Consider the following 16,213-nt stretch of genomic DNA (forward strand, 5'->3'; position numbering starts at 1 on the left):
TTTTTCCTATTTTTTTCCTCCTTTCCTTCCTTTTTAGTATTGAATAATTGGTTGTTTATTTGCTTTCGTGTCACATTTTTCCCTCTATATTAGTTTATAAACTATGAATTATTTTTGTTTTTTTTTAAAGTGGTTATCCTTATAATTCTATCATGCATGCATAACAAAATCTATAGTTATTTTATTAAGTTCTAAGACCTTAGAACAGCAGCTGCGATCACATTTCCCCCAACTTCCTTGTTAGCATCCAGCATTTTAGTCCTTTTCTCCCCCACAAAATAGATATCACTATTGTTCTGACTTTGTAGGCGTTCAGGATGAACCCTCCCCAGAATGTGTCACTTTTGCGTGAGGATTATTTTGAGCTAAGGGCAGTCGAGTCCCTGAGGGTTCAAGAGAAGCAACTGCCCCTCCCTTAACTACCTAGAAAAATTTAAATTGGGGATTTTTCCCAGGAAAGAGTTATTACCAGAGATAAGTGTTATCGAAGTGGCCCCTGTCTGTTTGGCAGGACAAGCATCTAATTACCAAAAACCTGCCCTTTTTTACATCGTCCTATGAATGACGCTCCTGTCCTTGGAAGCCCCAGGCTCCTATCCCATTCCTTAGCTTGAGGTGGTGTATATACCTCATTTTACCCTTCTGTCTGAACCTCTCACGTATGTGTGGTTCCGGTATGTACGAAGTTAAATTTGATTTTCTCCTGTTAATCTCACGTCAGTTTAATTCTTAGACCAGTCAGAAGAACGTAGGAATGTAGAGGAAAAGCTTCTTCCTTCCTAACAACTTTATAGAGACTGTGTTTATTTACTGATAGATTTACCAATTTCTTACATTGCAGCCCTTCCTTTAATATCATTTTCTATCTTCCTGAAGTACAGACCTTCCTGCTATAACATTATGTATGCATTTCTGAAAATGCGATGCATTGAAAATAATAGGCCTTGTAGAAAAAGTATGGTTAAGAGCAAATTATTCAAGATATGCAACTCTTTAACCAGAACACTAACAAAAACAAGAACAATCCGAGTGCAAAATGGTAGCGAAGTTAACCCTCTGTTTGCATTTGCACCCAGTATCAAGTCTTCAGCCCCGCATCCTCCTCGAGGCCCTTTGCTTCTGGCAGAGACCAGCCTTGCCTTGCTCTTGTGCAGCAGTGACTGGAGGGGAATTAATCGGGACCGACAGAGGGACTCACTTCTATGCCCTTCTCTCCTCTCTGGGATTTTGCCCCTCATTCCCAGACACTGTGTCATCCTCAAGCTCCAGTCTTTTACTCCTCCTCCCAGTAGGCGTGTTGCTTTCTGCTTCTAAAAATGGGAAAATGGCCCCATGTGCACAGGGGTCGCCTCGTGCCTCCTTTCTCCCAAGGATTGTAGCTTCTCAGGTTCTGTCCGTGTCAGCTGGTTCCCTGTGCCTTTAAACAGTTATGTATTTTTTTCAGCTTTTATAGTTGTTTTTAGTAGGAGGGTGAGTCCTTTTTAAGCCTCTCTGTCATAGGCCACGGAAATGCTGGGTCAATTTTATAGACTTCTATTGCTTGTTCATTTTTTAAAGACTCATTTTTTTTTTATTTCTTTACATATTTATGTTTAGTTCTTTTATAGTCCTCATCTAAAGGTACTTATATCTGAAGTCCATTGGGGGTTATATATATATATTACTTGTTTCTGCTGTCTTTCACCCACCTTGTATGGGGGTGATGTTTGTTTTCTGGTCCTTGTATGTTTGCTGATGTTTTTTGTTTTGGGTTCATATATGACTGACCGTAATCCACCCTTTCTGAAGTGGGCTTTGTTTGATAATCAAGCCCTACAGAAAAAGAATTGTTTGGTTGGTTTTTCAGTTCTCCCAAGGATGGTACCTAGCTATAGGAGAGAAATTCTTTGTACATGGTGGATGCCTTGGGACATTAGGCTTAAGTTCTCTTCAAGTTGGAAATGACTGCCTTGGCCGGTGGGGATTCTGTGGGCCAGATGAGGGCCGTTCTTGTCCGAGGACTCAGCTGTGCTTTCCTGGAAGCCCCGCGCACCGCCCGCCTGCTCTCCCTTCAGTCCCCTGGAGGGAGCAGTTCAATGTGGTGCCTCGCCCCAGCTTTGGTCGGTAATGTCCCCACAGTGTAATTCCTCCGTTCAGCCTCAGTTTCTTAATCTGCAAACTGGAGGTAATAATACGTGCCAGTAAGTGCCGCTGTGAGAATAAAGCACCTGGACCAGGCCGGCACATGTTGTTTTCAGTGAAGTTCTGTTCCTTTCTTTATCCACCCCCCTCCCCCATATCTGGCCATCTGGCTTGATTGTCTTCTGTTTCAATGAATTAATTTTTGTTACTGTCTAGTCTTTTTTTATTTTTATTTTTAAACAGCTTCCAACAGGATATTTTCTTAGTCTGTTGTAGTTCTCATTTTGATCCTCTCCCTCTATTCCTGGTCTGTTTTGACTTAATTGATGATTTCTGCTGTTGTTGTAGTAGTAAATCTATTTCAGGAGAAATATTTCCATCCAGGCTCTGGCATCTTTGTTCCACTTCTTTTGAGCAGAAAAATTCTTCATTCAGTGTATATTGGTTCCTTTTTCCCAGTTTACTTGTCCTTGGGTTTGCTTAATTGTTATTGTGGAAGAGTCTGAAAAGCTGTGGTTTTAAAATAATAAATGTTTCTTAATTTAAAAGTTACACATGCTCATCACAGAAAAAAAAATTTTAGTGTTAAAAGTATAGTGAAGAGAATTAAGATTATTATCAGAAAGCCTTTCGGAGATCACCACAGTTACTGTTATTTTGGTGTTATTTCTCTCCCTGTATATGTTATTTTTCATAGTTGAGCCCATCTGGGATATACAAGTGTGTAGCCTGTCTTTTTTTTTTTTTTTTTTTAACTTACCTTATCATAAGCTTCTTCTTTAAAGCTTATGATAAGTCATTTAAACTATTTGTATGCATTTTTAAAAAATTATTATTTATTTATTTATTTTTATTTATTTATTTGGCTGTGTTGGGTCTTCGTTTCTGTGCAAGGGCTTCCTCTAGTTGCGGCGAGCGAGGGCCACTCCTCATCGCGGTGCGCGGGCCTCTCACTATCGCGGCCTCTCTTGTTGCGGAGCACAGGCTCCAGACGCGCAGGCTCAGTAGTTGTGGCACACGGGCCTAGTTGCTCCGCGGCATGTGGGATCCTCCCAGACCAGGGCTCGAACCCGTGTCCCCTGCATTGGCAGGCAGATTCTCAACCACTGCGCCACCAGGGAAGCCCTGTGTGCATTTTTAGTATTCATAGTATGACGCTTCCTGTAAGTATTGCACACTTAGTCGATCTCCTATGGTTATACTTTTCATAGATTTTGTTATTGTAAAAGAACTTATATAAAAAACACCTTTGTGAATACAGATGTTTGTGTGCATGCTTGATTTCCTTAGGAGATAATTTTGTACAAATTAAATCAATAGACAGAATTTTTTACTTTAAATAAGTTTGCCCAGTTGCTTTCTTAGAAGATGCTATAGTTTATGCCTTCAGCCGGGAATTGAATGGTGCCAGGTGGTGGCAGCTGACAGTCTAGGAAGCATCGTAGCTGCTGGTTTCACAGTCAGGTCAAGGCTGTTTTCTCTGGCCCGGCTGTTCCCTGCAGGACTTCAGGGTGGCCAGCAGCCAGGGGAGAAGCTTAGAGCCTTCGTCTTCACACATGCTGGAGGGAACCTCCCTCATTTCTGCCTTTATGCTTCTTCCAAGAAGTAAAAGTGAGGTGGACAGTGGGCATTGGCTCCAAGTCACTGCACTGTCCTCCCTGGCGTCCCTGGGGTCTCAGGAACTGTTACCTGCAAGAATGGAAACGTACATTAGGATAGTTAAAAATGAAACACTGTTGTGAGAAACATACTATGCAGAACAGCAAAATCTACTTAAAAACAGTGGTCACAGCCATGTTAACCTGGGGACTTTGATTTGTGGGTGCCGAGTGGAGGAGGGGGTGCTGATAGCGCAGAGGATGGGCCTTAGGGAAGGGGGGGATGAAGAGCGAGGGACAAGGGCCAAGCGGGTGTGTGGGCGACGGCAGTGCCCGCGTCCGCCCTGGGCCAGTGTCCTCCGCGGGCCCTGTGCGCGGGTCAGGCCTGACCAGCAGGTTCAGGAGAGCGGCTTCAGGCCAGGCCGGCCCCTCTCCTCGCTGCCCTGTTGGCCCTGCCCCCGACCCCTGCAGCGACCGCGGGGCTCTCACCAGGCAGCCCAGGATGCGTTCTCTCGAGGGGTGAGCCCTGAACTGGGGTGGGGGAACCTACTGGCCTTGGTCTCTGGGGCTGAAGGCGGCTTTGGTGTTCTTAGAACATCTAGATTTGTGGTCCCTAGGGAAGCAGAGAAGTCCACAGCCAGGGACGCCCGCCAGGCTTGGCGCTGCTCCCCCAGCGACCCTGGTGAAGGGAGAGGTGAGGAAGGGTCTCGGGATCTCTGCGGCAGACGGCCCAGATCCTCAGCGCCGGCACGGCCCTGCCACTGTTCGCCTCAGTGGCGGCCTGACGGTGATCGGAGGGGTCTCATGCGAAGCTGTGTTCTTAGCCGCACGCCCTTCCCCGGGTGGGTCCACGAAGACCTGTGGGGTTGGAGCTGGGAGAGTGCCTGTCGCCCCGGGGCGAGACCTGCGTGATGTGGGTTTATGAGCCACACCCCTGACTTGGTGGCCTCGTGTCCTTGCAGGTGGTAACGTGGACCTGGAAGGCCAAGCAGAAGGGAAGAAGGAGGTGGAAGCTGATGATGTGATGAGGAGCGGCCCCCGGCCCATCGTGCCTTACAGCTCCATGTTCTGCTTAAGCCCCACCAACCTGTGAGTCTTGTCACCAGCCTGTGCCCTGTGCCGTCCTCTTGTCCGTGGCCCATGATCCACGTGTACACGCCACCAGCGTGTGCTAGACGCGACCTGCCCCTTTACGTGTGTTAATATCCTGATTGATCACCACAGCATCCCACAAAGCACACACTACTGTCACCTCACTTCGCAGATGAAGACACGAAGCCACAGGGAAGGCCGGTGTCCAGACACACAGCCTGTCCATCTCGGTGGCGGAGCTGGGATTTGAACCCAGACGGTTGGTCCCAGGGCCTTGTTCTTAACCCGCACTGCAGCCTTAGTTCACCTCTGCACACACACCCAGTTTACATCCATCGTGCATATGTGCTGCCCTCCGCCCACCTTCCATCAGGTGGTGCGTCACAGTCACCCATGTGTCTGTCCACGTTTTCTCCCCTCTGTTTACGCCACCATGAGTCTCATCCACTCATCAGTCCACCTGCCTTCATTAGCTCAACCAATATTCATGTACCAGGCAGCGTTCTAGGTGCTGGGAATACGCGGTCATGAGCAGAACGGACAAGGGCCCCGTCCGTTCTTAAGCTTACAGGCGAGTGGAGAGGCAGACAGCAGACAGGACGTTAGGGAGGGGACATGAGATGGTTCACGGAGGGAAGGGCTAAGAGGAAGCACAAAGCGGGGACTGGAGATGTGGACGGTGGGGGCTGCTGACATGAAGTGGGATTGGAACCGAGACGTGGCGGGGGTCGTGGGAGCCCACCAGGCAGAGACGCAGGTAGAGCAAAGGCGGAACCACACCACTCAGGGGGGCAGCGCAGCAGGGTCTGAGGAGCTCGTGCTCTGTCCTTTACCCACGTGTCCAGCCAGCCCTTCTGCCCTGGGCATCCAGCAGTCTTTCCACCAGTCCCCGTCGTCCATCCTCCCCACGTTCCTCCTTTCAGCATACGTCTGTGGGGAGCTTGCTCTGCTAGGGGCTTGGAGTAAGATGGCGGTAGAGACGGATAAGGCCTCGGCCTCCAGCACCGACCGGGTGGTGTCCGTCAAATGAGTACAACGTGGACGGTAAAGCAGGGAGGTCTGGTGTCTTGGAGCAGGTGGGGAGAGTCAGGGGAGCCTTCCTGGAGGAGGTGAGAGATCTCAGGTGAAACCTGAAGGGTAAAGAGTTAAGATGAAGAGGGAGGAACCAGTATTCTTGGAGGGCGGAGAGAACTTAGAGCGGTCCAGAAGTGAAAGACATCAGGCTCAGAATAGCCAACAACAGTTGGACGGAAAAGCGCAGAGGTAGACAGCGCTGTTGTGTGTTCTGTGGAGAAGTAGAAGTGACACCGAGAGCCCTGAGAAGCTTGAGAGGTTGCAAACAGTTGGGGGTGAGTGGTGATTTGGTTAGACTGCACTTCAGCAGAGCCCTTTGGTGGGAAGACTGGAGACGAGACAGGGAGACCGTTTAGTAGGTGGCCGTGGTTTTCAGGTGGTGATTTGATGAGGATAGTCAGAGTGGAGAGGTTTGGGAGTGAAATGCTTGGGGAGAAATTTTGGAGGCAGAATCTGCAGGATTTGATGGCAAATTAGATGTGGAAGGGGATGGAGATGTGAAGGATGACAGCCAGGGTTTCTGCTTGACGGCTGTGGGCCCGGCCAGGCTGGGGGGTGGTGAGCACAGACCCTGTGGAGCCCGGGGCAGCTGGCAGGTGGCACATGGCCGGGGGACTAGGGGGTCTGAGCGAGGGTGGAAACTCAGCCACAAGATGGACTGGCAGCTGTTGATCAGAAGGAAGGGGGCTGGGATGGAAGAGGGCCCGAGATGGAGCGTCGTGGAAGTGGAAGGAAAAGCGTCTCAATTAGGAGGGAGAAGTGCCAGCAGGTCTCTCGGGGGCCTGGGAAGGGCAGCTCCGGGGAGTGTGCGGGCTGGAGCTGAACACCGGTGGTCGGGATGAGGAGGAGACAGGCATAAAGTCCAGTCCCTTCCAGGGACAGAGAGACGTGGGTGTCCTTGGGAACACTCTGCGTTGGCGAGAGGAGCAGGTTGGACGGGCTGGGGGGCAGCGGTTGGGCCAGCAGAGGCAGGAGGGGGGCCCCCGTGAGCACGTCCCTCGAGGTGGCAGGAGCGACGTCTGCCTCGTGCGCTCGTCCCCCAGGATCGGCTTCACTCTCCCCCTGCGGGGCCTTTGCTGGCCTCCTGGTCACTGTCTCCTGCTGAGTCGTAGTGTGTGTCAACACCTGAGCATCTCCTGTTGCTTCACGTTTACTGGTGTCTCGTTCGCCACTGTGTCCCAGCCCAGCATGTGCCTGAACAGAGCAGAATAGTGGTGAGTGGAGGCGGGCAGGGGCACACACGCAGCTCTGGCGGCTCCGACGGGGGCACCGCGCCCAGCACTGGGGCTCGAGAGGCGCCTGCTCTCCACGGGACTGTTGGTGCTCGGCCTCTTCCCCCGCCACAGCAGAGCCGGAAGCCCGTCCAGGGCACGGCAGCCCCACAGCAGGTAGACGAGCAGGCCTGGCTGGGCCCCAGTGGAACTTTATGTAGCGAACGGGCCAGACCAACTTGGCCTGCAAGCCGTGGCGGGCTGGCCCTGCCCAGGGTTTCTGCAGCCTTTCCGCCACCTCCCCTCCCAGGAATCTGGTGCCCACCAGTCACCTGGCCGCTCTCTCCCGACCACAGGGACACTTCCCAGAACTCAGCCCTTTCTATGGGGAGGGGCCAGCCCAGCCCTCCGTGGGCCTCCGGTGACCCGTGCTTTGCCTTCCAGGCTCCGCCGCTTCTGCCATTACATCGTGACCATGCGGTACTTCGAGATGGTCATTCTCGTGGTCATCGCCCTGAGCAGCATTGCCCTGGCCGCTGAGGATCCCGTGCAGACAGACTCGCCCAGGAACAACGTGAGTGCTGCCACTGGGCTGTGGAGGCTCTGGGGACACAGAAGAGTGGCGACGTGCCCGGGACGGGAGGGAGGGCTGCCGCTGCAGGGGTGCGCTCCCACAGGGACGCTGGCCTCCTCTCCCCTCCCCAGACCCTGCCCACAGGCCCGAGGCCGACGGGCGGTCTGTTCAGGCTCCTGCCCCCGCTCGAGCTTCTGGCCTCGTCTTTGAGAAAAGCCTTTCCTTTTGGTTCCAGGTGCTGAAGTACATGGACTACATCTTCACAGGCGTCTTCACCTTTGAGATGGTGATAAAGGTGAGATGTGTGGTTGCCCTGGTGACCACAGGGCTTTGCTCATCCCCCTCGTGACTGAGATGAAGGCACGTGGCAAGTGTGCCCGGGGCATGCACACACGTGTGGTGACATGAGGGCACATGAGCCGTCAGGTAGAGGTTGTGTCTTGTGGAGACACAAGGCCACGTTTGTTAAGGATTCGCCACAGCATCACGTCAGCCTTCGGAGAGCTCGCAAGCGCTGGCCCTGGTCCCCACTACCTGCTCATGGAGACCCTTCTCGCTGAGGGGACAGGCTTCCCTTACTGTGCGGTGTGAGCCCAGCCCATGCAGGGTGGTCTCAGCAGAGGGGGAGGCCGGGACCTCGGCTGGAGGAAGGAGAGCAGGGACAGGGAGGGCGGTGGCCTCAAGGGCCAAAGATCACGGCAGGTGGGTGTAGAGGACTCACTAGTGTTTGATCCTGGATGGAGAATGACCGCGTTGTTGTGACCTTTGTTCCTTCTCTAGGTGTTGCCAAGTGGCCTGTGCTTTCCACACAGGTGCGCGGGCAGCGCAGCTGGTGGGGGTGGGGGGTGCCCACGTGCTGACTCAGGGTGGCTTCTGTGTACACAAGCACTCGCTTCAATTCTCTCCCAAATTCCTGGGGGAGGTGTTACCATTTCATTTTATGAACGAGGACACGGAGGCCCAGAGACATTAAGGTGCCGCTGCAGGAGGTGCAGAATCCAGCAGCTCTTCCTCTCGCCGCACGGGGCTGGCACTCCGAGGGTCTGGCAGGCGGCGTGCTCCGGGCAGCGTGTGCCTGCAGCCCAGCGATGGAGGAGAGACTCACTCAGGCTCCACAGGAGCTGGGGGCCGGGCAGGATCTCGGCCAGTCATGACCATGCAGGGTCGTGGGGTCAAAGGCATGGAGATCCAAACACCCGTTGAGGCTCTAAGAGGCCATTACCTGAGCTGTGTCCGCTCCCCTGACAGGGCGTGACCTGAGCCGTGACCCCTCCCCTGACAGGGCGTGACCTGAGCTGTGACCCCTCCCCTGACAGGGCGTGACCTGAGCTGTGACCCCTTCCCTGACAGGATGTGACCTGAGCCGTGTCCCCTTTCACGATAGGCATGATCAGGGCTGTGTCCCCTCCCCTGATGGGACGTGACATGAAGAGGCACCCTTCCCGTACCACGTCTCTGGGCTCTGGCTCTGCCTTTCTTTTCTGAAATATTCTGCTCACTAAAGTGTGTTGTTCCCTAAAGATGATCGATTTGGGACTGCTGCTGCACCCTGGTGCGTACTTCCGGGACCTCTGGAATATTCTGGACTTCATTGTGGTCAGTGGGGCCCTGGTGGCGTTTGCCTTCTCGTAAGTACCCAGGTCTGCTCTGACTCTTGCTGGACTGCAGTCCCCAGAGCCGTGATGAGTGTGGGGGGTGAAGGAGGAAGGGGCCCAGTGGCCTCCATGGCGGTCTGTCGTCGGTCCCTCTGTGCCTGGGGCTGGGCTGTGGGGCTGGGAGGACCTCAAGGCTCGTTTGTCCCTGACACACCCCATGGTTCTGAAATTGGATAGGCAGGCCTCTGCTTGTGGTGTCTGCCTCTCGGGTCCTTCAGGAAACTTTTCGTGCCCTGACGCGGCTGCCCTGCTTGGTCAGCCAGCGTGGGCGGGTGCAGCTGGAGGTCTCTGCCATTTTCTGCGGCTCCCTGGTGAGCGGCGCTCAGCCCTGTTGTGGCTGGGCCTGGATTGGCTCCCTCAGACCCTACGCGGTGGCGGGCGTGAGGCAGGCGTTGGGTGCTCGGGTGCAGCAGGGGGGAGATCTGGGGCAGATGGTGGGGGGAGATCCAGAGATAAGTAAGACCCTCGATGGACACGGATACGGAGGGACGGGGTCACCTCTGAGCCCACGGGGAGGCCTCCTCACTGACTCTCTTCTCTTTGTCTCCTGTTGCTGGCCTCTCGGTAGGAGCTTCATGGGGTAATGCCTTCCCTCTGTCCGCACATCACAGCGCGCCGCGACCCCTCGTGGGCCGTTTCATCACCACGCCTCACCTCCGCTCATTCCCCTCCACCCTCTGGGCTGCATGCTGCCCGGAGCCACGTCCCCAGGGCCACATGTCCCCGCCTCACCTCTGGGGGCCGGGTTGGGGGCTGGAGCTGGGCGTGGCCCCCCCTTTGGTGAGCAGGGAATGCTGACTGAGTGCTGGAGGCTGGGCGCCTGGGCCCGGAGGGCAGTGCCCGCTCTGGGTGGGAGCTGCGTGACCGTGGCTGCCAGGATGTTGGCTCTCTGAGGCACTTTCCCACGTGTCTCCTCTGGAGACAGGGCTTTTTTGCTCTTTCCTTTCCACAACGCCTCCCTGAAATGCCCAGCATCTCCGACCCTCTATTGTCATAAAACAAAATTCAACTGAGTAAATCTGAAGGTCTAATTGGGTTTATTCAGTGATTCATGAAACAGGCAGTATCCCGTCTAGTAAGTAGAAAGGCTGTACGCGATGGAAGCTGTACAAAATTGAAGGCCTTTATCGAAAGGGAGCCAGGCAAGGTTATTAACAAAATAAAAGAAAGGATTGTTTCAGGCAAGGTTACCTCACTGGTGCTGACCAGGGAGGTCCAGAAATTCCATTCCTGGGAAAGGCTGAAACTGCAATTCAGTCCTGGTTCGCTGTCCTGGGGGCGAGTGGCTCCACTCTGGACCTGTTGTTTTTATTTTTCCTTCTTCTCCTTTTTCTTCCTTTTCCTCTTTCTCCTCTCCCTCCCTCTCCCCCTCCTCTTTTTTTTTTTTTTTTTTTTTTAACAATTCTCCCCTTCTGATCAAACCGTCAGCCCAACTGAGAGATGTGATCAAAATTTTAGGTGTGTCGACTAAAAAAACATTCACAACCTAGAAGTTGAGAGTTACGTTTTATTTGGCGGACAAAACTGAGGACTTAAGCCCGGGACGCAGCGTCTCAGACAACTCTGAGGGCGGCCCCAAAGAGGCGGGGGGGGGGGGGGCGGGGGGCGGGATGTACAGGAGTTTTCGCAACAGAGCCCAGGTAGTCGTAATGTCAAGAGATTACTGTTAACTAAAGAAAACCAGGCATCTCAAGGTAAGGGATTTAGTGCTTTTTTTATACGGGACATGCAAGCGTCTGGGCTCATTGAATCATTCCTTTGATATGTACCTCAGCTATCTGGGCCAGTATCCTGTGCTTCTCACCCTGAGTCTCCTGAGGTGCCCCGTGGGAAGGGGGGTAGCTGACAGCTGGATGGGGGGGCATCCTGCCTGCATCCTGAGCTCCCTCAGGGCTCACCATCCGGCGGCTGGAATGTGATGGCTGGATGGCTGCAACGTCCTTTGTTTACTGATACGGCAGCAATATTTTTTATTCACAGGCATTAGCACCACTCTTAGCTCCTGCTGTGTAGTTTTTGCAGCTTTGATCTTTGATGTGGTATCCATAGATCATGATGTGTTTGCTTAATCCCTATGACATTCACGGATCACAGTTCCAGGTTCATAATCCTTATGTTGGTCATTTTCTTTGCTTCTTTTCTGACATTCCAGTCAGAATGGAGACCGTTTACTTAGTGGTTATCAGCTACAAACGTGTATTTAAAGTTTTTGAGAGAATACGACAAACACAAACACATCAGGGGCATTATAAGCAGGATAATTCCTAATGTTTGAAGTGTACTTTGGAGCCATGGTCCCCAAGACCCAAACCAATCAAAGAAAAACCCCATGAAGAAGTCACACATTTGAGCCAAGTAGCTGGCTCAGTGATCTTATGAAACTGATTTTCACCTTCCCCGGAAGTGTCAATCCAGGTACTGTAGGTAGTGTTGGCCACAGCATAGACAACTCCTTGCTCAGTTGAAGATAACCAAGGGCTGTCCTATTATTAGGACCAACTTTGGCCAGAGAGTCTAAGGATATTTGCAGGGGAATCTGCAATGTCTTCAAGAGTTAAGGAGAGGTTTCTGATCATATCTTGTGCATATTTACTCCTAACCTAACTCCTTGTGCGTATTTACTTGAAACCAAGTGATGGATTTATTCACAGCGTTTGCTGTGTTTACCCATTTAAGCCAGGGGTCAGTCAGGTTTTTAGTGTATGTGGGAGTAGAATCTCCTCCCCTGAAATAAAGAGCCTTCCTAAATGCCTTGCAAAGATGGGTGCTGCTGGTGGGGTCTCCTAGTGAGTGGAGACAAGTCTGATCTAGATAGTCGGGATAGGTCGGAATCTTTGGTGACGAATCCAGCAGTCTGAAAAGCTAACCCCATTAGTAATGGTCTGGGAGATAAAGATGAGGGTGTGATCTTTCCGTGCCAGCGCGGGAGTAATGGACAGGAAAAGGAGAGTTTCACAATTGAAGTGTGAAGTCATGATCTGTCATCTTGGGCCGAAGCAGTCTACGTCCACGTCAGCTACTTTTCTTCCTCTCAATTCGATTCGGAGGTCTCCAGCATTTGTACACGAAGAGATGGGGGTTTTTGGTTTTGTTTTGAAGGATGACTGAGGCTCTGGGTTCCCACAGAGGGAGGGGGAGGGGAAAGGCAGGCGGGGAGGTGGCCCCATCCCTGAGGGAGGCTCGGAAATGGATTTTCTCTGTGACATGTGGGTGGCAGGTGAGGTGAGGTGAGCGGGGGCAGCAGGAGGGAGCTGGTCCCCGCCTCAGCCAGCCTGGCCGTGCAGAGTCCCCGGGCAGGGCAGCAGGGCTGAGGCGGCCCAGCTTCACCGCGCGGGGCCCTGGGAGCCGTCCAGCATGGGCCTGCTGAAGCCGGCAGGGGCTTGGCCTGCAGGAGGCTCTGCCAGGGGCTTCTTCAGCTGCGAAATGTTTATCCAAGGTTCAAGTCCCTGAGGTTTACTGCCGTCTGGGTAGTGAGAAGGACCTGGTGCAGTCCCTTCCAGGGAGATTTCAGGGCAATCGTTGTTCTGATTGATTTCAAATCAGAGAGGTGGGAGAAAATTGGAAACATTAGTTTGGTAAGTCATAGCCAGATATTTGAGGAAACTGGAAGAATTCAGGGTCCAGCCTAGTTTACAGGTATATAACAAAACCTTAGAGATAATTATTAGGATTAGAATCTAATATCTCTAAAGGGACAAACATATTTTTTTCTCTCTACAATACCCCCACTTTTTTACCAAAGATAATCACAGTAAAACTAATTTGTTTGTATTAAACTTGGCCTGATTATTTGTATAAGTGCAGCGAGAAGAGTGACTGATCATTTAAGTTCTTTTTAAGGCTGCTTTGTTACAAATTTTCCTAAGGAGTCTCAGACTGAACTCTCAAAAGCCTTCAAAGCCAGGAAACCAAACCAAGGACATGGCCAGCAGATTTGACCTGCAATACCTTTTCAGTCAAAGCCCAGCCCCGGCTGGGGCTGCAGTCCTGGCGCGGCCTCCCCGCTTTATTCCCACTGGGGGTCTCAGCATGGTGTCTGGAGGAAGCTGGTGTCGGGGTGGGTGGGAGTGCTGAACGACATGGCCCGGCGGGGAGGGGCTCTTCCCATCCAGAAGCTCAGCTCTCCTTGGACACCAGGTGCTGCTGACCTGGCCCCGGCCCTTGTCCACTCTGAGGAGGCCTTGGCAGGCAGCCCGTAGGGGTAGATGCACTGGCTTGTGGTGCCTGCAGGGCCGAGGCTGCCCTGTCCCCGGGTCCTCTGGGCACAGGTGTGCACCCTGCCTGTCTACATGGGTGGCTTCTCCCTTCTAGAGGCTCCAAAGGGAAAGACATCAACACCATCAAGTCCCTGAGGGTCCTGCGTGTGCTGCGGCCGCTCAAGACCATCAAGCGGCTGCCCAAGCTCAAGGTGCGAGTCTGGAGTGGGGCCTTGGGGGGGGCGGTGTGTGTGCTCATGTGTGCGTGTGGGCACACGTGCACATGTAGATTGTGCGTGTGTGTGCCTGCATGTGCACGCGTGTACATGTAGGTGTGTGTTGTGGGGTGCACATGTGTAACTGGCCTGGTCCCCTGCAGCTTGCTGCGTGGGGTGGGGATGAGCGGAGCTGAGGGGAGGCCCTGTGTCGCATGCGTGGGGCGGGCTCTCAGCTCTGCGACCCTCCCCAAGGGGGCTCATTCTCCGCAGTGTCCTGTAAGGCTCCTCTTCCTCAACCCAGGGGCGCCCGATGGGACAGCGGGTTTCATCAGCAGCTGTAGTGCAGGGGGAAGGGCTGCGGAGAGAGGTGGGCTCACAGGGAGATGCGGGGAGGGCAGGGGTTCCCTGAAGCGTGGGTGTGGCTTTAGAATTGTGCTACAATCTAATTGTTGCTGAGCTTGTACTAAACTCACTCAACCCTCCAAGACCGTGTGCAGTAGTGTTAGGGGCAGCTTGGACACGCGGGCCGTGGAGACACTGAGCCATGTGGGATTACGGCAGGCAGTTTGCTTAGAGCCGCGTGTGAAGGGGCGGCTCCGGGGGTGATGACGGCTCCAAGGGTGGATGGGCAGGGTCTGCGCTGCCAAGGCAGCTGCTTGTGTCTGGAGTGTGCCAGGTGGGGTCTCGGGAGATGGTTGTGGATCTGCCATTGTGCAGAGCCAGCAGGAACCAGGGCCAGGGCGGCAGGGAAAGGTTCACTGGAGAACAGTGAGAGCCCCTGAGAGGAGGCCCAGGCAGTGGTAACAGACGGGAGTCACCTCTGGTTCGTGGACATGCCCCACATCCCTGTCCTGAGCTGGCCTCCGCGTCACCGCTCCCGCATCCCACTTCCCACCGATGGGCAAGGGCCAGGCATGGTCCTGGGCCCGGCCCCGCCCCTCCCCTCCACGTCAGCTCATGCCCGGCAGAGTGGCCTAACCCCGGCCCCAGCGGCAGGTCCCCCTCGGCATCTGGCCCCCCCGCCCGCGCTGCCTTCTCCAGCCCCTCCTGCCCGCCGCATCCAGTCCAGGGTCACCCTTCTAGAGGAGGACGGCGCAGGCAGCTCCCACACACGGCAGCGGGCCCGGTGCAGACCCTTGCGGGGGCCACGGGCCTGGGCCCCGCCCCTCATGGCTCCACCCTCCCCCAGGCGGTGTTTGACTGTGTGGTGAACTCCCTGAAGAACGTCCTCAACATCCTGATTGTCTACATGCTCTTCATGTTCATATTTGCGGTCATTGCGGTGCAGCTCTTCAAGGGGAAGTTTTTCTACTGCACTGACGAGTCCAAGGAGCTGGAGCGGGACTGCAGGTAAACTGGGCAGGGCGGCCCCGCTGTCCCCAGCGCCACACCTCCTGGGCAGGACAGGCCCTTCCTGCCCACACACCCAGGGAGCTCAGCGTGGCCACTGCCGGGCGCGCTGTCAGCCCACGAGATCCAGGCTGGGCCCGAATGTCAGAGGGCCGCCCCGGGGTTGGAGCCACTTCCCCGTGCCTCTGAGGCCTTGGGCCCCAGCAGAGCAGACAGGAGGGGCGCCCTCAGGGAGGAGCGAGGGGGAGGGTGGTGCCGTGTGGATGCCGTCCTGGACACTGCCCGTAAACGGAATCATGTGATCTGGGGTCTTGTGTGCCCCGCTTCTACCACTAGTGCTGTGGCGGTGCCTCCTGCTGTGGCCCGTGCAGTGCTTCGTCCCCTTTAATGGTCAGACGTTATTCCTTCTGAAGTTACACCTCACTGTACTGATCCATTTCATTCATCTGTTGGTGGACATTTTGGTTGTTTCCACATTTTGGCTGTTGTGGTTACTGCTGCTTTGAACATGTGTACAACTTTTTCTGTGGATAGGTGTTTTCATTTCTCTCGAGTATAAACGTAGAAGTGAGATTGCTGGGTCACATGGTGATTCTCTTTATCAGTTTCAGGAGCTGCCAGACTGTTTTCCAAAGTGGCTGAACCATTTTGTATTCCCACCAGCAGTGTCTGGGAGTTCCGATTTCTCCACATCCTTGCCAATACTTGTTGTTTTCCTTTTTAAAAATGTAATTATAGACATGCTAGTGGGTATAAAGTGGTATCTCATTGTGGTTTGATTTGCATTTCCCTGATGATTCACGATGTGGAGCCTCTTTTCATGTGCATATTGACCATTTGTATGTCTTCTTTGCAAAAATGTCTATTCAGATCTTTTACCCATTTTTTACAATTAGGTTGTTCATCCTTTTTATAACCGATTGTAATTGTTCTTAATATAGCCCTGATACAAGTCCCTTATCAGATAGATGATTTTCAATATTTTGTCCCATTCTGTGGGTTGATGATGTCCTTTGAAGCACAAAAAAAGCTTTCAATTTTGATGAAGTCCAATTTATCTGTTCTTTTCTGAGGCCCCCTGTGTTTTCTTCTAAGAGTCTTATAGTGTTAGCTCTTACATTTAG

The 16,213-nt window shown here is 53.3% G+C and overlaps 1 protein-coding gene across 2 annotated transcripts in view; it reads left to right on the top strand.

Moving 5' to 3' along the window:
* CACNA1B (calcium voltage-gated channel subunit alpha1 B) overlaps positions 1 to 16,213 on the top strand; it is a 184,987-nt gene that overhangs the window by 124,491 nt on the left and 44,283 nt on the right. For both annotated transcript variants that reach the window (XM_036855907.1, XM_036855905.1), the window contains 6 exons: positions 4,682 to 4,808; positions 7,541 to 7,670; positions 7,906 to 7,965; positions 9,192 to 9,298; positions 13,637 to 13,733; positions 14,929 to 15,089. In XM_036855907.1, the coding sequence (XP_036711802.1) occupies positions 4,682 to 4,808; positions 7,541 to 7,670; positions 7,906 to 7,965; positions 9,192 to 9,298; positions 13,637 to 13,733; positions 14,929 to 15,089 (682 nt within the window). The remainder of the gene's footprint in view (positions 1 to 4,681; positions 4,809 to 7,540; positions 7,671 to 7,905; positions 7,966 to 9,191; positions 9,299 to 13,636; positions 13,734 to 14,928; positions 15,090 to 16,213) is intronic.

This window comes from Balaenoptera musculus, chromosome 6 (genome assembly GCF_009873245.2).
Source record: "Balaenoptera musculus isolate JJ_BM4_2016_0621 chromosome 6, mBalMus1.pri.v3, whole genome shotgun sequence".
NCBI classification, from domain to species: Eukaryota; Metazoa; Chordata; class Mammalia; order Artiodactyla; family Balaenopteridae; genus Balaenoptera; species Balaenoptera musculus.